The sequence below is a fragment of the Triticum dicoccoides genome, chromosome 4B (genome assembly GCF_002162155.2).
Source record: "Triticum dicoccoides isolate Atlit2015 ecotype Zavitan chromosome 4B, WEW_v2.0, whole genome shotgun sequence".
Lineage (NCBI taxonomy): Eukaryota > Viridiplantae > Streptophyta > Magnoliopsida > Poales > Poaceae > Triticum > Triticum dicoccoides.
Window position 1 is genome coordinate 562,907,572 of NC_041387.1, and position 21,940 is coordinate 562,929,511.

The 21,940-nt window shown below is 46.8% G+C and overlaps 1 protein-coding gene across 1 annotated transcript; it reads right to left on the minus strand.

Annotated features, from left to right (window-relative positions):
• Positions 1-18,476: 18,476 nt before the first annotated feature.
• Positions 18,477-21,322, minus strand: LOC119293896. Its single transcript, XM_037572227.1, has 10 exons — positions 20,840-21,322; positions 20,390-20,701; positions 19,841-19,948; positions 19,702-19,743; positions 19,516-19,614; positions 19,342-19,434; positions 19,118-19,231; positions 18,987-19,019; positions 18,854-18,904; positions 18,477-18,771 (listed from the first exon to the last, which is right to left on the minus strand). Exons 1-10 carry the CDS (start codon positions 21,146-21,148, stop codon positions 18,670-18,672), a joined length of 1,263 nt encoding a protein of 420 aa, XP_037428124.1. The 5' UTR covers positions 21,149-21,322; the 3' UTR covers positions 18,477-18,669.
• Positions 21,323-21,940: the final 618 nt, after the last annotated feature.

Consider the following 21,940-nt stretch of genomic DNA (forward strand, 5'->3'; position numbering starts at 1 on the left):
CTCCCTAAAGAGTACGGCGCATACTCCAACTGGATCATGCACTTCGACAGCTCTAAAATGCTGGCCGGATTGGGAGCAGGTGTAGTCCCGACGTCTCCCACCGGAGACACGGTCCAGTACGTCCTCCAAATACTCTACACAAACTCCAACAATGCAGCCGAATATGAGGCTTTGTTGCATGGTCTTCGGATGGCAGTCTCTATGGGCATCCAACGCCTGGAAGTGCACGGGGATTCGAACCTCGCAATATCACAAATAAACGGAGACTTTGATGCCAAGGATCCAAAAATGGCAGCCTACTGTAATGCTGTCCTCAAAATGTCAGCTCGGTTCGAGGGGCTCGAATTCCACCATGTGGCTCGAGAAAACAATCAAGCGACGGATGTCCTCACCTGTATCGGCGCCAAACGCGACCCTGTCCCACCTAACATATTCTTGGAAAGGCTGTTCAAGCCATCCATAGTATGGGAAGGGGAGTCCGGCAATACCAGCACGGATCCGAACACACCCCCAGATTCCGAACCATCAGACACAATCGGAGGCTCTGCCACCGAAATAACATCTTCGGCCCATGAAATCATGGCCGTAATTGCCCCGTGGAAGCCTTTCTTGGCCTACCTAAATAGGCAGGAGCTCCCCGAAGACCAAAACGAAGCACGCTGCATAGTCCGGCACTCTAAAGCTTACAAGGTCCACGAAGGGGAACTCTATAAGAAAAGCGCGACTGGAGTGCTCCAAAGGTGCATCTCCGAAGAGGAAGGGCGGCAACTCTTGGCCGAAATCCATGCTGGACTGGGCGGACACCATGCCGCGGCTCGAGCGCTAGTCAGCAAGGCCTTCCGTACAGGCTTCTATTGGCCAATGGCCCGAGCAGACGCACAGGACCTTGTCCAACATTGCGTCGGTTGCCAGCTCTTCGCCAATCAGAGTCATATGCCCCCTACCGCTCTCCAAACAATCCCCATAACTTGGCCCTTCGCGGTCTGGGGGCTGGATATGGTCGGACCCCTTAAAGGGGGAAGCCATAAGAAAAATACTTATTGGTCATGGTGGACAAGTTCACCAAATGGATAGAAGCCAAACCAGTTAAAACGGCCGAATCTGGACCTGTTATAGACTTCATATCTGGGGCCGTACACTGATACAGTGTCCCCCACAGCATCATCACTGATAATGGCTCAAATTTCACAGCTGATGAAGTGAAAACTTGGTGCGGCAAAATGGGCATTAAGCTCGACTACGCTTCCGTCTACCACCCACAAACAAACGGCCAGGTCGAATGGGCAAATGGTCTGATTATGAGCGGCATCAAACCCAGACTAGTGCGATCTTTAACAGAATCGGATACGCACTGGGTAGAGGAGCTCGACTCCGTACTCTGGGGGCTGCGGACCACACCGACACCATTTTTTATGGTGTACGGTGCGGAAGCAGTACTACCCTGCGATATAATACATGATTCGCCACGCGTATGCATGTACGAAGAAAAGGAAGCCGAGTTAGATCGGCAGGATAACTTGGATGCCCTGGAGGAGGAGCGTGATGTCGCAAAAACCCATTCCACATTCTATCAGCAGCACGCTCGACGATATCAAAGCAGAGAAGTGCGGGCCAAAACTTACAATATTGGCGAGCTCGTTCTACGCCTACCGGAGAAGAAGAAGGACAAACTCAAACCCAAGTGGGAAGGTCCCTTCGTCATTGACAAAGTTCTCACCGGAGGAGTGTACCGTTTACGTAATGCATCCGATAACAGACTCGAGCCGAACCCATGAAACGCGGCCAGACTCCGGAGATTCTACGCCTAACGCTGAACTCAGTGTTCGTCTTCTTACCACTCCTTTTTAATTATGCTCCACCCCTTTTCTCTCTTTTCTCGACCCTTTTTCTCTTCACACAAAGTATTTAATACAGTGCGGACTCTCGGATCACTCCGGCCGTACTATGTGTGTAAGCTATACCTGGGGGCTTCCTATTCGGAAGCTAGACATAATTACTTTAAATGGCTTTTTGCCCATCGCATATGCGTTCTTTATCCATATGTGCCTTTTCTTCACCATTATATGCATCGATATGACTTATGATGTGGCCAAGCTGGGTTGCCTGGCTCTTGTGTTTATGCCCTACGTTCTTGTTAATACGGTTAGGGCATAAGGGGAGCACCTTTGTGATTGTTACTGCCGGTTAAGCCGGATGTGTACCTCAGACTGGGTGAAGTCGAAAGCTAGTTTCCTTAAGAGAATATTCGATCGGTGAACAAAGGATGTATTCGTTGGTTACAACAAAAAAAAACCAGAAGTTTTGTATCCTGTGCCATCGTTCGCAGTCTGGACATGTGCATTGGTGCATGCGTACCCAGGGAAAGGAACCCCTAACGGAACTATTCTCCCTGGAAGATGTTTCTTACTATCCATGTAATATAACATAATTAGTTGGGTACTTGTCTGTTCAAGCACTTATGACCCATACGCCTGGTCTCCACGCATACCCCGGTTTTGTATAACTGAGCGGGTATTCAGACACACCCCGGACTGTAGGATTCGGGAGCTGAAGCGAAAAGGTCCGCCATGACAAATGATTTTAATCTGGCTAGGGGCTACTTATGCCCATTAAATTACACAGTCACTTGGACTGACTATATTCCTCCTCTATACCATCTAACATGCTATCTAGCTTACAATCCTGTTGAGAATACTTAGCGGCTAACGCTACCTGGTCATATACCAGACTTACGGGAATTTCTTGCCCAACGGGCCTTTAATTCCATGAGGGCATCTCCTCTTCAGGGTGACCCGTTAACATTCCTGCAAGCAAAAAAAATTCAAAAAACTTCCTCGCTGAACTATCACACAGTTCGTTTGAGCTCTTACCATAAATGCTGCGTCGAAGCCTTTTGTTCTCCTTCACGTAGTCCGCCAGTTGAGCGTGGACGTCCTTTAATTCCACGTCCAGACGAATATTGGCATCTTGTGGCTTGTTCTTCTCTTGCGTCACCTGCGTAAGGATGCGCTCGCCAGCCTTTAGCTGCCGTTGGAGATGCGAGTCGTCATCCATTACGCCCTCCGGATTCACCCAGGGATTGTCTGCAGAATTTTCTGTTAGACTAACCACACCAGCCATTTACTAGCTGGTACATCTACGTACAATGGAGACAAATATTACCAGAGGGGGCCTTCCGGGATCCCTCTAACTTGGCTACCGCATCCATCAGCTGGGCCTTGCATGCCTCCAGCTCCCGAGCCAATTGTTCATTCTTGTCCACAAGGACCTGTGCATATATTGATCCTTCAAACAGTTGTCCCAACTATTTCAAGTCTCAGGGGCTACTACTATACATACTTGTCAAAATTTTCTTACCCGTATATCTTTGGTGTACTGGTTCATCGCTTGGGCAAGCCCGCCTCGAGCAGCTCAGACGTATGTGTCTACTGAATTGAAGGCATTAAAAGCCTCTTCAGAAAAGATGTTGTCCCGAAGCACAACCCTCCGATGCCGGTGATTCATGGCACTCTCCACCTCGGAGTTCGTGGCCGAACACATATCCACGTCCTCTGTCGGAGAACTACGCGGTTCTGGCCCCGTCTCCGCCTCCGCCCTCGAAGCCAGTTCTGGAACCTGGCTGGTGGAGGCGTGATTGGTGGGATTCCCGGATATAGTCCGGCTACTCCTCTTCCAGCCAAACACAAAGCGTGATGTCATATTTCAAATACTATAAACCGCAGGACAGGTTATTACTTTACCTCTGCAGCGGTGTGTCAGCCCTCACCGCCTTCCTCTTGAGCCTGCCCGATCCGGACTCCCGTGGTTGATGAGTCCCTAGGGGCTCGGCCCTGCGCTCCGACCTCGTCTCTGCAAACAGCACGATGCCTCAAGGGTAAATCATAATCATGAGGGGAATCCTCTTTGGAGGATAGGGTTTTTAGTTCGGCTTACACGCGACGCAGGGAGCAGTCCAGGATAGTCGGCTGTAATGGCCACTAAGGCGTCATCCCAGCTCGCTTGATGAAATACCCCGTTGACAAGCTCCACAGTGATATCCGGATCTTCTTTGAGTCCGGGATCTAGGGCCCTTCCAGGGTCCTCTGGTTGCAGGGAGGGGCTGAAGATTCCTTCTATGGCCCTCCTCAGTTCCTGCTCAGAAGCATTGATGCAAGTAATCTTAGTAGAAGGACGCTAGAGTAAGTGAAGCTGGGAAAAGAATGGCAACTTACCCACTCTGGGGGGGGTTGTACATGGAGAATCCGTCCCGCGTTTTTATGCGAAGGAATTCCTCCTCTTCCCCTTTGTATAAATCGGACAATATCCTTGCCAAAGCGGCAGCGGAGTCCGGACCCTTACGGCCGCAGCGGGTGGCGTCGACTTCCCTGTTGAAATGCCACATGGACTCCCCCCGATATTGGAGCGGTTGCACTCCCCGCCTTATGCATATCACCATGACCTCAACTATCGTCAGTCCAGATTTGGCCAGTAGCTTTATCCTGTTCATCAGGAAGTATATTTCCCTTGTGTCCTCTTCTTGAGGGCCCCGGGGGCGCTAGCTTAGGCGTGCCCTCGGCGGGGCGTTGCTGAACTTGGGGAGATCTGTCCGGACTGGATCCGGGAGGGGAACGTCGTCTATATAGGACCACTCTGAGGGCCAATTTTCTGGTGCCTTCTCAGGAGTGTCGGACAGGTATCCGGTCTCGGCAATGCGCCATACTTCGGCCCCACCCACTTGACATAGGGACTTTCCCTGGATGTGGGGGACGAGGCAGAACAGCTTCCTCCATAATCCGAAGTGTGGTTCACAGCCTAAAAACAGCTCGCAAAGGGCGACATACCCCGCTATATGCAGAATGGAGGCAGGGGTAAGGTTGTGTAACTGGAGGCCGTAGAACTCCAGGAGCCCGCAAAGAAACGGGTGGATAGGAAACCCGACGCCCCTCAGCAGGTGCGGGATGAGGCATATACACTCCTCTGGAGATGGGTTAGGAGATCCCTCAGTTTGTTCCCTTCCATCATAAGTGCCTATTCCAGCTCGGACAGGGACCATGAATGCCGGTGGGAGAAACCCTTGGGTTTGTAACTCTATCAAACGGCTATGAGGAACTGAACACTCTCCCCAATCCCCCGACTTGGAAAGAGAAGGGCGAGCAGAAGAGCTGCGACTGCCGGCCATGCTGGAATGGTTTTAGCGGAGCGCTCTGATGGATGCTAGCTCTGGGAGGGAGAGTGAGGTTTGGATCTGAGAATCCCCGTCCCTTCAAATAGACGGTCAGCCCAGAGGATCGAGGGTGGCAAATGCAAAAATGCCTCGACTCCTCGCATTCGCTCGACACGTGGAGATGGTCATTACTTAGGCACTGAAGCCGAGGAGCACAACATTGATTGGAGGCCGGACACTATTCATCGTAACAGGTACTTTGGAGTATTCAAAAAAGGAACCCGCTTTGCAATGCCGAGGACAATACTACGTGTCGGACTCATCGTCATTGAAGCCTGGTTCAGGGGCTACTGAGGGAGTCCTGGATCAGGGGGTATCCGGACAGCCGGACTGTGTACAACGTCCGGACTATTGAAGCGTGAAGATACAAGACTCAAGACTTCGGCCCGTGTCCAGATGGGACTCTCCTTTGCATGGAAAGCAAGCTTGGCGATCCGGATATTGTGTTTCCTTTCTTGTAACTGACTCCATGTAAACCCTAGCCCTCTCCGTTGTCTATATAAACCGGAGAGGTTGGTCCTTAGAAGGCCGATCACAATTACAATCATACCATCATAGGCTAGCTCTTAGGGTTTAGCCTCTATGATCTCGTGGTAGATCAACTCTTGTACTACCCATATCATCAATATTAATCAAGCAGGAAGTAGGGTTTTACCTCCATCGAGAGGGCCCGAACCTGGGTAAACATCTGTGTCCCTTGCTTCCTGTTACCACCAGCCTTGACGCATAGATCGGGACCCCCTACTCGAGATCCGCTTTTGACACCGACACACACTTCGACACATCTTCACAAGTCTATTGCCACCACAAAGGATGGCAAGCTTCAAGCACTTGACCTCTTCTTGATGCACCACTTGATCTTGCACACCACAATCTTGATGACAATCACCACTTGATGTTATCCTTCATGGGTTGTATGAGATCTTTCTTTTGATGCAAACCCATGGAAACATACCTAATCCCACATAGAACACTCACGTAGACCATGGGTTAGTACACAAAGTGTAATGGAAACCATACCATGGGATCACTTGATACCTCTCGGTACAACTTGTATGCTTTGTGTGTTGATCAACTTGATTCACTCTTTGACTTAGTCTTGAGAGTAGTGTAGTTTGGTAGAATGAAGAGTATGTTTGCAAAGTTTTAGGCCAAATGGATGAGTGTAGGTGGTACTTCATGTACAACTTGTTCTCTGGTCAAAAACTTTGGGAATTTGTGTAGGTCAAATGGAGTGGTGGATTTTGAGGAAATTAGGGTGGTGGGATTGTTTTCTCATGGTTGATCACCCTTACAAATTTGAGGTCCAATGGATGGGTGATAAATATACTTCCTTCACAAAGTGGCTTGGTGTATAAAAAGTTTGGGAATTTGTGGAGGGGTTTGTAAGAGTTGGGTGAGGCTCGAAACTGGTGGGTAGGCTTGTTGGAAATATGCCCTAGAGGCAATAATAAAAGGATTATTATTATATTTCCTTGTTCATGATAATTGTCTTTTATTCATGCTATAATTGTATTATCCGGAAATCATAATACACGTGTGAATACTTAGACCAAATACGTCCCTAGTAAGCCTCTAGTTGACTAGCTCGTTGGTCAACAGATAGTCATGGTTTCCTGACTATGGACATTAGATGTCATTGACAACGGGATCACATCTTTAGGAGAATGATGTGATGGACAAGACCCAATCCTAAGCATAGCACAAGATCGTGTAGTTCGTTTTGCTAGAGCTTTTCCAATGTCAAGTATCTCTTCCTTAGACCATGAGATCGTGTAACTCCCGGATACCATAGGAGTGCTTTGGGTGTACCAAACGTCACAACGTAACTGGGTGACTATAAAGGTGCACTACAGGTATCTCTGAAAGTATCTGTTGGGTTGACACGGATCGAGACTGGGATTTGTCACTCCGTATGACGGAGAGGTATCTCTGGGCCCACTCGGTAATGCATCATCATAATGAGCTCAAAGTGACCAAGTGTTTGGTCATGGGATCATGCATTACAGTACGAGTAAAGTGACTTGCCGGTAACGAGACTGAACGAGGTATTGGGATACCGACGATCGAGTCTCGGGCATGTAACGTACCGATTAACAAAGGGAATTGTATACGGGGTTGATTGAATCCTCGACATCGTGGTTCATCCGATGAGATCATCGAGGAGCATATGGGAGCCAACATGGGTATCCAGATCCCGCTGTTGGTTATTGATTGGAGAGCCGTCTCGGTCATGTCTGCATGTCTCCCGAACCCGTAGGGTCTACACACTTAAGGTTCGGTGACGCTAGGGTTGTATGAATATGAGTATGCAGCAAACCAAATGTTGTTCGGAGTCCCAGATGAGATCCCGGACGTCACGAGGAGTTCCGGAAGGGTTCGGAGGTAAAGAATTATATATATGAAGTGCTATTTCGGCCATCGGGAAAGTTTCGGGGTCACCCGGTATTGTACCGAGACCACCGGAAGGGTCCCGGGGGTCCACCGGGTGGGGCCACCTATCTCGGAGGGCCCCGTGGGCTGAAGTGGGAGGGGAACCAGCCCCTAGTGGGCTGGTGCGCCCCCCCTTGGGCCCCCCTGTGCCTAGGGTTGGAAACCCTAGGTGGGGGGGGGGGCGCACCACTTGCCTTGTGGGGCACTCCACCCCCTGGCCGCCGCCCCCCTTGGGAGATTGCATCTCCCAGGGCCGCCCCCCCTGGGGGCCTATATAAAGGAGGGCAGGGGGAGGGAAGCTGCACCCTTGTGTCTTGGCGCCTCCCACCCCTGCTACACCTCGTCCTCCTCCCGCAACAGCTTGGCGAAGCCCCGCCGGAGTTCTGCTGCATCCACCACCACGCCGTTGTGCTGCTGGATCATCATCAACCTCTCCTTCCCCCTTGCTGGATCAAGAAGGAGGAGACGTCATCCGCTCCGTACGTGTGTTGAACGCGGAGGTTCTGTCCGTTCGGCACTTGGTCATCGGTGATTTGAATCACGGCGAGTACGACTCCATCATCACCGTTCTCTTGAACGCTTCCGCACGCGATCTACATGTGGTATGTAGATGCAATCTCTCTCCCATGACTCGTTGCTTAGATGAACTCATAGATGGATCTTGGTGAAACCGTAGGAAAAATTTTAATTTTCTGCAACGTTCCCCAACAGTGGCATCATGAGCTAGGTCTATGCGTAGTTCTCTATTGCACGAGTAGAACACAATTTTGTTGTGGGCATAGATTTTGTCAACTGTCTTGCCGCTACTAGTCTTTTCTTGCTTCAGCGGTATTGTGGGATGAAGCGGCCCGGACCGACCTTACACGTACGCTTACATGAGACAGGTTCCACCGACTGACATGCACTAGTTGCATAAGGTGGCCAGCGGGTGTCTGTCTCTCCCACTTTAGTTGGAGCGGATTCGACGAAAAGGGTCCTTATGAAGGGTAAATAGAAGTTGACAAAATCACGTTGTGGTTATTCATAGGTAAGAAAACGTTCTTGCTAGAACCCATTTGCAGCCACGTAAAAGATGCAACAATAATTAGAGGACGTCTAACTTGTTTTTGCAGCAATTGTCATGTGATGTGATATGGCCAGAAGTTGTGATGAATGATGAATGATATATTGTGATGTATGAGATCATGTTCTTGTAATAGGAATCACGACTTGCATGTCGATGAGTATGACAACCGGCAGGAGCCATAGGAGTTATCTTTATTTGTATGACATGCGTGTCATTGAAGAACGCCATGTAAATTACTTTACTTTATTGCTAAACGCGTTAGCCATAAAAGTAGAAGTAGTCGTTGGCGTGGCAACTTCATGAAGACACGACGATGGAGATCATGATGATGGAGATCATGGTGTCATGCCGGTGACAAAGATGATCATGGAGCCCCGAAGATGGAGATCGAAGGAGCTATATGATATTGGCCATATCATGTCACTACTTTATATAATTGCATGTGATGTTTATTATGTTTATGCATCTTGTTTACTTAGAACGACGGTAGTAAATAAGATGATCCCTTATAATAATTTCAAGAAAGTGTTCCCCCTAACTGTGCGCCGTTGCTAAAGTTCGTCGTTTCGAAGCACCACGTGATGATCGGGTGTGATAGATCCTTACGTTCACATACAACGGGTGTAAGACAGTTTTACACATGCAGAAACACTTAGGGTTAACTTGACGAGCCTAACATGTATAGACATGGCCTCGGAACACAAGAGACCGAAAGGTCGAACATGAGTCGTATGGAAGATACGATCAACATGGAGATGTTCACCGATGATGACTAGTCCGTCTCATGTGATGATCGGACACGGCCTAGTCGACTCGGATCGTGTAACACTTAGATGACTAGAGGGATGTCAATCTGAGTGGGAGTTCATTAAATAATTTGATTAGATGAACTTAATTATCATAAACTTAGTCTAAAACCTTTGCAAATATATCTTGTAGATCAAATGGCCAACGCTCATGTCAACATGAACTTCAACGCGTTCCTAGAGAAAACCAAGCTGAAAGATGATGGCAGCAACTATTCGGACTGGGTCCGGAACCTGAGGATCATCCTCATAGCAGCCAAGAAAGATTATGTCCTAGATGCACCGCTAGGTGAAGCACCCATCCCGGAGAACCAAGACGTTATGAACACTTGGCAATCACGTGCTGATGATTACTCCCTCGTTCAGTGCGGCATGCTTTACAGCTTAGAACCGGGGCTCCAAAAGCGTTTTGAGCGACACGGAGCATATGAGATGTTCGAGGAGCTGAAAATGGTTTTTCAAGCTCATGCCCGGGTCGAGAGATATGAAGTCTCCGACAAGTTCTATAGTTGTAAGATGGAGGAAAACAGTTATGTCAGTGAGCACATACTCAAAATGTCTGGGTTGCACAACCGCCTGTCCCAGCTGGAGATCAACCTCCCGGACGAGGCGGTCATTGACAGAATCCTTCAGTCACTCCCACCGAGCTACAAGAGCTTTGTGTTGAACTACAATATGCAGGGGATGGTGAAGACCATTCCTGAAGTATTCTCAATGCTGAAGTCAGCAGAGGTTGAAATCAAGAAAGAACATCAATTGTTGATGGTCAATAAGACCACTAAGTTCAAGAAGGGCAAGGGTAAGAAGAACTTCAAGAAGGACGGCAAAGATGTTGCCGCGCCCGGTAAGCCAATTGCCGGGAAGAATTCAAAGAATGAACCCAAGCCTGAGACTGAGTGCTTTTATTGCAAAGGGAAGGGTCACTGGAAGCGGAACTGCCCCAAATACTTAGCGGACAAGAAGGCCGGCAACACTAAAGGTATATTTGATATACATGTAATTGATGTGTACCTTACCAGTACTCGTAGTAACTCCTGGGTATTTGATACCGGTACCGTTGCTCATATTTGTAACTCATAGCAGGAGCTGCGGAATAAGCGGAGACTAGCGAAGGACGAGGTGACGATGCGCGTCGGGAATGGTTCCAAGGTCGATGTGATCGCCGTCGGCACGCTACCTCTACATTTACCTATGGGATTAGTTTTAAACCTCAATAATTGTTATTTAGTGCCAAGTTTGAGCATGAACATTGTATCTGGATCTCGTTTGATGCGAGATGGCTACTCATTTAAATCCGAGAATAATGGTTGTTCTATTTATATGAGAGATATGTTTTTTGGTCATGCCCCGATGGTCAATAGTTTATTCTTAATGAATCTGGAATGTAATGTTACACATATTCATAGTGTGAATACCAAAAGATGTAAAGTTGATAACGATAGTCCCACATACTTGTGGCACTGCCGCCTTGGTCACATTGGTGTCAAGCGCATGAAGAAACTCCATGCTGATGGACTTTTAGAGTCTCTAGATTATGAATCATTTGACACATGTGAACCATGCCTCATGGGCAAAATGACCAAGACTCCGTTCTCCGGAACAATGGAGCGAGCAACCAACTTATTGGAAATCATACATACTGATGTGTGTGGTCCAATGAGCGTTGAGGCTCGCGGAGGATATCGTTATGTTCTCACTCTCACTGATGACTTGAGTAGATATGGGTATGTCTACTTGATGAAACACAAGTCTGAGACCTTTGAAAAGTCCAAGGAATTTCAGAATGAGGTGGAGAATCAACGTGACCGAAAGATAAAGTTCCTACGATCAGATCGTGGAGGAGAATATTTAAGTCACGAATTTGGTACACACTTAAGGAAATATGGAATCGTTTCACAACTCACGCCGCCTGGAACACCTCAGCGTAACGGTGTGTCCGAACGTCGTAATCGCACTCTATTGGATATGGTGCGATCTATGATGTCTCTTACCGATTTACCGCTATCATTTTGGGGATACGCACTAGAGACAGCTACATTCACTTTAAATAGGGCACCGTCTAAATCCGTTGAGATGACACCATATGAATTATGGTTTGGGAAGAAACCTAAGCTGTCGTTTCTAAAATTTCGGGGATGCGATGCTTATGTCAAGAAACTACAACCTAAAAAGCTCGAACCCAAGTTGGAAAAATGCGTCTTCATAGGATACCCTAAGGAAACCATTGGGTATACCTTCTACTTAAGATCCGAGGGCAAGATCTTTGTTGCCAAGAACTGATCCTTTCTGGAAAAAGAGTTTCTCTCGAAAGGAGTAAGTGGGAGGAAAGTAGAACTCAATGAAGTACTACCTCTTGAACCGGAAAGTAGTGCAGCTCAGGAAAATGTTCCTGTGGTGCCTACACCGACTGGAGAGGAAGTTAATGATGATGATCAAGGTACTTCGAATCAAGTTGCTACTGAACTTCGTAGGTCCACAAGGACACGTTCCACACTAGAGTGGTATGGCAACCCTGTCCTGGAAGTCATGTTGTTAGACAACGGTGAACCTTCGAACTATGAAGAAGCGATTGACTATGATGAGACTTTCTCTCCCGTAGCGAAGCTTAAGTCCGTCCGAATCATGTTAGCAATTGCCACATACTATGATTATGAGATATGGCAGATGGACGTCAAAACGGCATTCCTTAACGGTTATCTTAAGGAAGAGCTATATATGATGCAGCCGGAAGGTTTTGTCGATCCTAAGAATGCTAACAAAGTATGCAAGCTCCAGCGATCCATTTATGGGCTGGTGCAAGCATCTCGGAGTTGGAACATTTGCTTTGATGAGATGATCAAAGCGTTTGGGTTTATGCAGACTTATGGAGAAGCCTGCGTTTACAAGAAAGTGAGTGGGAGCTCTGTAGCATTTCTCATATTATATGTAGATGACATACTTTTGATGGGAAATGATATAGAATTCTTGGACAGCATTAAGGCCTACTTGAATAAGTGTTTTTCAATGAAGGACCTTGGATAAGCTGCTTACATATTAGGCATCAAAATCTATAGGGATAGATCGAGACGCCTCATAGGTCTTTCACAAAGCACATACCTTGATAAGATTTTGAAGAAGTTCAAAATGGATCAGCCCAAGAAAGGGTTCTTGCCTGTATTGCAAGGTGTGAGATTGAGCTCGGCTCAATGCCCGACCACGGCAAAAGATAAGAAGAGATGAGCATCATCCCCTATGCCTCAGCCATAGGATCTATTATGTATGCCATGCTGTGTCCAGACCTGATGTAAACCTTGCCGTAAGTTTGGTAGGAAGGTACCAAAGTAATCCCGGCAAGGAACACTGGACAGCGGTCAAGAATATCCTGAAGTACCTGAAAAGGACAAAGGACATGTTTCTCGTTTATGGAGGTGACGAAGAGCTCGTCGTAAAGGGTTACGTCGACGCTAGCTTTGACACAGATCTGGATGACTCTAAGTCACAAACCGGATACGTGTATATGTTGAATGGTGGAGCAGTAAGCTGGTGCAGCTGCAAGCAGAGCGTCGTGGCGGGATCTACATGTGAAGCGGAGTACATGGCAGCCTCGGAGGCAGCGCATGAAGCAATTTGGGTGAAGGAGTTCATCACCGACCTAGGAGTCATACCCAATGCGTCGGGGCCGATCAAACTCTTCTGTGACAACACTGGAGCTATTGCCCTTGCCAAGGAGCCCAGGTTTCACAAGAAGACTAGGCACATCAAGCGTCGTTTCAACTCCATCCGTGAAAATGTTCAAGATGGAGACATAGATATTTGCAAAGTACATACGGATCTGAATGTCGCAGATCCATTGACTAAACCTCTTTCGCGAGAAAAAACATGATCAACACCAGAACTCTATGGGTGTTTGATTCATCACAATGTAACTAGATTATTGACTCTAGTGCAAATGGGAGACCGTTGGAAATATGCCCTAGAGGCAACAATAAAAGGATTATTATTATATTTCCTTGTTCATGATAATTGTCTTTTATTCATGCTATAATTGTATTATCTGGAAATCGTAATACACGTGTGAATACTTAGACCAAATACGTCCCTAGTAAGCCTCTAGTTGACTAGCTCGCTGGTCAACAGATAGTCATGGTTTCCTGACTATGGACATTAGATGTCATTGACAACTGGATCACATCATTAGGAGAATGATGTGATGGACAAGACCCAATCCTAAGCATAGCACAAGATCGTGTAGTTCGTTTTGCTAGAGCTTTTCCAATGTCAAGTATCTCTTCCTTAGACCATGCGATCGTGTAACTCCCGGATACCGTAGGAGTGCTTTGGGTGTACCAAACGTCACAAGTAACTGGGTGACTATAAAGGTGCACTACAGGTATGATCTATGCAATGTTCCCCAACAAGGCTTTATGTGGCTAGGTTATGATCTATGCAAAGTTTCGGCTTCATAGGACAAAGGCACAATGCACTTGCTTCATAGGTTAACAGATTTGCCAGAAACTTAAGAAGGATGCTCTAGTCAAAATTTGATTTATAAGTCTTGGTGTTGAATGGAAATAGAGTTTCTAGGTATAGGAGGGTTTCTGGAAAATTTGGTAAGGCCAAAGTGTCAAAGGAAAAAGGGTCCCCAGTGCAAAGATGGTCTCTAGGTTTTAATTTAAGTAAATGGGTTTAGGGTTTAGTGATCCAAACTTAAAACAAATTTATCCCAGGGTCAAGGTAACTTAGGTAGGTTAACAAGGCTTGAGCAACCAGGCAAGTCAATCATCATCAAGTATACACCAAGTTTCAGGAAAATTCAAGAACACCAGAAGAAAAAGGCAGAAGCCACAACTTGCAAAAAAGAATTTTCAGGTAGTGAAAATCCAGGTTGTTACAACTGGTGAACAACTCTGATGATTCTAGGCAACGAGGTTGTGCTTCCCGACGAACCTGCACCCCACACCCTAAGATAGATATTGTGGTGGTTGCTTCCTCGGCGAGGTCAGCCTCCCCCATCTCGTGCTTAGGACGACAGAAAAGTGACTTGACACCGCGAATATTTTCAAGTACCTGATATTTAGCAAAACCCTCTTTTTTTAATTTAGGGAACCCAAAGAGTAAGTGCTTCTCTTTCTATGTATATACTCCCTCCGTTCCTAAATATAAGTCTTTTAAGAGATTCCAACAAGAGACTATATACGAAGCAAAATGAGTGAATCTACACTCTAAAATATGTCTACATACATCCATATGTAGTTTGTATTGAAATCTCTAAAAAGACTTATATTTAGGAACGAGGGAGTATCTTCGTACTTGAAAAACAAGGAGTGTAGAAGTCAAGTAAAAAAAGGAGTACAAATTATGTCTAAGTCGAACGGTGCAAAGTTTGATTAAAATTTAGGAAAACTGTCATCCATACCAATACTCAATTTTTGCACTATCGGAGGTCACGCATTTATACTGTCTTCTTTTCAAGCATGGACGGAGTACATGCCTAAGTTTTAACATGCATAACCAGATCTTTAGCGGACCTTTTTCAAAATTATCATGCTTGCAGCATCTCTTTTTTTAACGAGAACAACAGAAGCTCTGCCTTTGCATTATAGATGAGAAAGAGGTACATGGTACAAGTAGAGGTGGCAAACTGCCCAAAAAAGCCAAAAACACAGGAAAACACTTGCTCTCATACAGAGAGCTACAGATGCAAACTAGACACCGTCCTAAACCATGTTTCTACCCAGCCACCTGGATGGAAGGACGGAAGGCCTCGTTGAGCATTTTGATATCATCCTGAATGAGATTCATCAAGGGCGTGTTTGATTGCCTGCAAGAGGCCCGACCTGGCTCGCGCGGGACACAAACGGACCGATTGGTTGCCTACTTTTAATGTTCGGCCCGCATGGCACGAACCTTAAAGCACTCCTGGGCCTGGCTCTCTAGAAACGCTTGACTCGGCAGTTTCTCCAGGGCTAGGCCCGAGCGGTGCACGTGGGCGGCAGCGGCTGCACGCGCGCGGCCACGCTCGAGAAGCCGCGTTGCTTTCCAAAGCGCCGACAGTTATTACCCTCAACGCTCCCTCTCCCCACTCTTCCCTACTCTCCCAACTCTCACCAGCGGCGGCGGATTGGAGGAGAGCAAGAAGACCACCAGACTCCATCACCGGCGAGCGGATCATCACTTGGCCCGCGGCAATGGCAGTGAGCACTTGTCTCTGTTCATCATGCACTACTTTTTCCTGTTCGATCTGGCGATAGATTCGATCCACAGCGGAGAGGGAAATGGGGAATAGAGGTAGATAAGCATGTAGAGGTACTTCATACTAGTTCATAGTACTTCATACTAGTTCATGCAAGATCGGAATAGAGGTAGATGTGGATGCAGTAGAAGGGGGATTGGGGGTACACGACGGACACCGGCTAACCGCGGCAGCCGTCACGGGCGTGCGGAGCAGCGGGTCGAGTGGCTGGCCTTCATCTTCTTGTTCATCACCGCGCGGGGCGGCAGGTCGTCGTCGTCGTCCTCGGCGGAGTCGAGGTCAGTCTGCTAGGTACGACGGCCTGGCTCCGGCGCCCTCGCTGGCATCTGCACCGGTTCTTCCTCCTCCTTAGGCTCCCCACCGACGACCGTCGGCTACACGATTGCCGTCTCCCAGTACACTGTGGCACGACGGTCATTAGGAGCCCAGTAGTTCTTGTACTTGGATCACTTCTTCCTCTGTTTAGAGTCGTCGGAGACGGCCTGATTCATGGCCCAGCGAATGATGTCGACTGCCATCGCGCCCTTCGCTGGGTCAGGAATCAGCGTCTTCAGCTCTTGTGCAGTGGCCCTCATGAGCACTGCATCAGATTCCTTCTGCATGTCAGGCATGGAGCCGAAGTTCGGGCGCACCTCCATGGTGTCCTCGAACTTGGTGCGGTCACCAGCCGATCACCCGAGGAAGAAGGCCCTCCAGCCAATACCCCAAGGGAAGGGGTTGGCGTTGGAGCTGGAGCTAGAGCTCATGGCGATGGAGAGGATGAAGGTTGACAGTGAGAGAAGAGAGGGGGTGGGTAAGTAGTGGTGGGCAGGGTGAGTAAATATAGGGGCGATGGAGAGGAGGAGAAGAGTGACAGTCATGTCGTTTTAACTACATGCTCTTCAATAAGCCATGAACTCTATGTTGTGCCTGACTCCATGAATTGTGTGCAGATCGAGGAGAGCAATGAGATGGGCACAGAGGTGCTCCCGGCCGTTGAAGACAAGGGCAAGCAGCCCCTTCATCCAATGCCCGAGGAGGTTGTGCTGACGCCCTCCGCCGATGAAGAACCGAAGACGCCTGAGGTTGGCGACGACGAGCGGATGGAGGAGCCCCCCAGCAACAAGCGCCGCAACTACGACCACTACCATCAGGAGGATGGCCCAACTCACTTCTGCAAGGTCATCCTTGCACGGAAGCTTGAGTGCATCCCCATGCCCCTGGACTTCACCAAGCACTTCGTCGCGGTGCCGACGGAGTTCAAGCTCAGGAACAACATCGGCTGCTCCTGGAAGGTGACGGTGAAGCTGATGAACGGCAGGGTGACCCTGGATCAGGGTTGGGCCACCTACCCAGCCGTTCATCAGATCAAGATCGGCTACATGGTGACGTTCAAGCTCCTCACTCCCGACACCCTCAAGGTCATCATCTTCGACGATGATGGCATTGAGGTCGTCAACAAGTGCGGGAAGCATGACGAAGCCTTCGCCGCCAAGGACTAGGGCTGGGGCACCTCCTTCCTAAGTACTATCGAGTCTGCTCTGGACTGTTTATGGTTTATGCGTTGAACTGTTATAAAGTGTGGTACTGCTTATCTGAAATATGTTGTTAAGTAGTTGATCCTCTGTTTATACTCTGCCCTGCTTATGTTGTGTGCTACATGGTTGTGCCGAAGTGTGCTGGTAACCTCACCAACTAGCCAAAGAGGTTACCACACACCAGGCGTTGCATACAACCAAACACCATGCCTTGGGTTTGTCCACTAACATGCAGGCAACCAAACACCAGACAGTGTGGTTCAGCCTATGAAGGCAAGAGGGCATGCAGACAAACAAACAACTTGCAGATGGTGCATTTGAGGCTGCATTTGGATAGTCAGGCTGAGTTGAGAAGGCTATGAATGCAGCTACTGTTCACTACTGCAACCAAACACGCCCCAAGGCTCTTGACGCCATCTCAGCATTCTCAAAGACCCTTCTGTCCCGTTCCTTTCAAAGATGCCAAGCAATGTATGCCGAGAGGGATGTTTCCTTCGCAGCCTTGGATTGCGCACCGCGATGCATATAGAGCCTGTTCCACCAATCTGAAACTCAGTTTGCAGAGTGCACCACGTTGTAAATCCTGTCACTTGTACCCTGGAATAGGTACCAGACCTCTCTCGCATAGCAGCATCGCAGTGTGATATGTTCCGCAGTTTCGGGCTCCTGATCACACAGCCGACAGCAGGCATTGTGTGGCCATCCTCTAGCCTGCAGCCTGTCCGCAGTCCAATTTCTATTCTGCAGCAATAGCCAGTCCCGGGCTGCTCAATCCATGCAGCGAACTAGATCTCATAAGCAGAGCAGGCCGAGTATTTTCCATTTGCAGTGACATTTTCGGTTGCATTGATTCTTAGCATACAGCAAAACTAACATGAGGGGCTCGCATGTTAGATCCAAGCAACCGTCTGAAAGAGCTGTTAGATGGGTGTAGTTGGAGCAGAAGTCACTTCTATCCACCATTTTAACATAGCTTAAAAATTGCAAACAATGTACTATACGCTAAAAAATTGTGTAACCGCAAAAACTATATGCTAATTAAGAGTTACAACCCTAGCCAACACCCCATGCTTTGCCAAAAACTGTGTTTCTTTGAATAAGATTTAGTTTACTAACTACAAGTCGATACAGATCATTGCAAAATTGCAAAGGAACAATGTTGCAAAAATAATTAGGAACATTATGCAGCATGTCTATGCACATTTTGGAACGGAGGGTGTATATGTCAAGTAGTACTGCTAAAATTGCTCAGACTGCATAAATGATCTATTACAGTATCTTACAGGTCACTGCCATTTCTACACACACAACTACATGTGGGAAGCACAGTACAACATGACAATGGGTGGTTCAGTTTCATAATCTTATAAACAACGCTTGTTTGCCAATTATTTCATTCTTCAGAATCTTAATTATACTGTTGCCTCAGTCTTCTCGGAAGGAAGAATTCCAATAATGCATGCGATCTCTGTCTTTTTTCTGATATAATCCTCATAGGACTTGGGCATATTAACCTAAAAAAGAGAAGAATTTCACTAGGGAAATCATCTTTCAAAAGCATGAATAATGCAGAGGTGAATTCACAAATTACAGTACCAGCTTTTTAACTCCGTCTGCGATCAACTCCTTAGCTTTATCCTCTTTAACCTGAAGGCAAGCAGACCATACATCAGAAGGAAATATTTCAATGAATTGCACCTGCATGTCACATACAAAAGACGCTACTTACTCCAGGGCGAATGGCTGCCGTGCAGGTATGGAACTGAAGTCAGGAAGATGAATAGAGATAAGCATATATGCACAGAGAAGAATATTAAGTTACAAGTGCAAATTATCTATTAATCAAAACAGCTAACGTACGTCCTCTTCCATCAACGTCATGGTGTACTCATGGTCCAGGGCAGTTTGCATTAAACCTTGTCGTACTGGAAACTTGTTCATCTTGCAAACATCCTCCATAGCCTTTCTGAAACTCTGTTGAACATTATTCAAGGGAAAAGCCATGCATTAATAAGCATATACAGTGTATTCGAAAACAATGAACCATCATTGAGTAGTTGCTTAGTTGCGCATAACACACTAACCGTTCCCTTTGTGACACGCCGCCAAATCTCAAAGTACAAACGATCATACTCCTTAAACCAAGTATGATAATAGCAAATGCGCTCTTTATACTCCTAAATCAAGTGAATGCAACTGTCAGATACAATATAGGCCATTGTAAGCTACATTAAATTCATGTGTGTGAGAGATCCTACATCAAAGCCATTGTAAGCTAAAGTAGGAGTGATCTTGGGAAAGCTAGTAGCAGCAATCTTAATTGCTTGAAATGCTCCTCGGGAAGATATTTTACCCCACTGAACAACAACAAAGTTATGAGGGTGTTACAAGATATACAGATAATTAACAGTGTCATTCCAAGAATTTTGTAAGGCCATACTTACTTTGACGGATGAGCGGCAAATATCGACATAATCTTCCATCCACTGTTGCCAGAGAAAAAGAAAGTTGTAAGTCCAAAGAAATTTGAAAGCATTGAACAAAATTAGACGATTTCCTTAACATGATCTCTGATGCATATACCTTCAGTTGCTTGGATAATTCCTGGCAGTACTTGAGATACTCTCGTTCAATATCATAGCTATGACGGTAGCTATGGTAGTCACTCCACATGCTGTACTCGGTACCACCCTACATTGAAAAGGACAGAGAGAAAATCAATTGCTTAGCAATTTTTAGAACGACAGGCAATACATAACCTAAGCAAAGATTTGATTGAACTAAAGGCTTGAAGCTGCAAAGAAAAAAACAATTTTTAACCATATATGATAAAAAGAATAAATAAGTGGCTAGTATTTATCAGAAAATACAATTCGGTTGCTTACAAAACAAAACAAAATCATTAGACAGAGTCAAAGAGTCAATCAGTGAGCCGTTTCATAAAAGATGAAGGTGATGAGGACTAAGGAACAAGGTGAAAGATTTTATCTGTTGGCACTATATTTGGTCCTGCTACATTTTTCTACTTCTTTCTAAACAAGAATGGTAGTTTTGGAGGCTGCATAATGTGTGTGATTGCCAGACAGTTGTGCCAGTACAATTGACCACAAATATAAATTGAGGATCACTCACATAATTTTTTAGGACTAGGCGTTGATAGTCACTCAGGGAAGCACATTCGCAGTAAGCAGAGTAGAAAAACCAATCGAGTGTTCCGTCTTCTTCAAAGCTAATGAAAAATCCCTTCTCCTCAAGAAACTCCATACTACAATCATCCTCAGTTTTATCCATAAGGTTATCATCCTCTTCCGATGTAGCGTCATCTTCCTCAAGGAATAGAAGTTGCTTCTCTGTCAATGTAGCTAAATATTCCCTTTCTTCCTTATCGTCCTCTTCCTCCTCCAGAAGGTTATCACCATGCGGCTCTTCCTTGGGCTGTGACAACTGTAGACAAATGAGATGACATAGAAAATCAAATTAAATGCAAACAGGAGGTCAAATAATCCAGCAAATGCAGGCATTGGACAAGTAAATTCTGCCAATGTAATGCATGGCATGTGAAGATGGAACTGTGGACTGAACCTTGTATTTGTAATATCTGAAGCGGCACAGTGCATGGTCGACGTATTGCTGACCGAGATCCTCTTCTGTCAGCCCGGCTCTAAGATCAATCCACGGAGGCCCGGGAGCCAGCTGGTCAAAGTAAGCAAGGAACTCCTCATCGCTGATGTCCTCTCCCACGCCCGATCGATTCAGCTCTTGGATCAAAAGTTTCGCTTCATGTATATCTCGTATGTGCAACTCTGCTTTCTTGACATGTACTCCTACACACTCGTCGGGATCAGATTCGGGGATGTCCTCTGCTGCAGGGTGCTCATGCTCGTGCGGCATCTCTCCGCTCGAGCCCGTGCCCGCCGCCACCTTTTCGGGATGCACACCCACAGCGCCCTCCGCTCGTGCCCGAGCACGCCGACCCCTTTACGGGATGCGGCGGCGGCAACCGTCGAAACCCTAACCTAATCGGCCATGGGAGAGTCCGGTCTCTGTGGCCCTGGCACTTATGGAGTACCCCCGATGCTTCCAAACTGAAAAACGTGTGTCTTAGAAACAGCTAAAAGAATCCGAAAAGTAGTATATGGATAGATACAATGTGTATTTGTGGTACTACAAAATTCCAAGTTAGAACTCCGAACACAAATCTGAGAAAATCTAGTGCTGCTACTGATGACGGGTTGGATTCAAAGCCTGATTTAAATTAGCTCAGTATATTATTCAAAGTTCAATTTATTTTTTCCATTTTTCAAGCTATAAACAAAATTGGGTTATTATTTTTGTGGCACGGTAGAAACAAATAGATACATATTGTGTAATTCTTTAAATTTTGCTAACATTTTCTTAACATTGTACAGTCGTAGATTATCACAAACGCACATACACTTACCGCTATAAACACATGCACGCACATCCTACAGTACCTTTGAGATACTGAGCCGCCACAGTATCTTGAGATGAACAATCATCACACGTTTCTCATAGTCGAGGGAAGCGTCTCCTCCGTCTCCTCCTATAGAACGAACGTCGTCGCAAAGACTGAAATAAATTTAGAAAAATACGCGCACCAATGTCTTTATGACTTGAACTCTAGTCGGCTGGTTCCACCACATGAACCTAACCATCTGAGCT

Excerpts from the sequence above, each read along its gene's own strand:
- LOC119293896 (XM_037572227.1), bottom strand. The coding sequence starts at position 21,148 with ATGCCGCACGAGCATGAGCACCCTGCAGCAGAGGACATCCCCGAATCT. Across the intron at positions 19,949-20,389 it reads GCCTAGTCCTAAAAAATTAT|GGTGGTACCGAGTACAGCAT; the intron begins GTGAGTGATCCT and ends TTTTCAATGTAG. Across the intron at positions 18,905-18,986 it reads CGGCAGCCATTCGCCCTGGA|GTTAAAGAGGATAAAGCTAA; the intron begins GTAAGTAGCGTC and ends GCTTGCCTTCAG.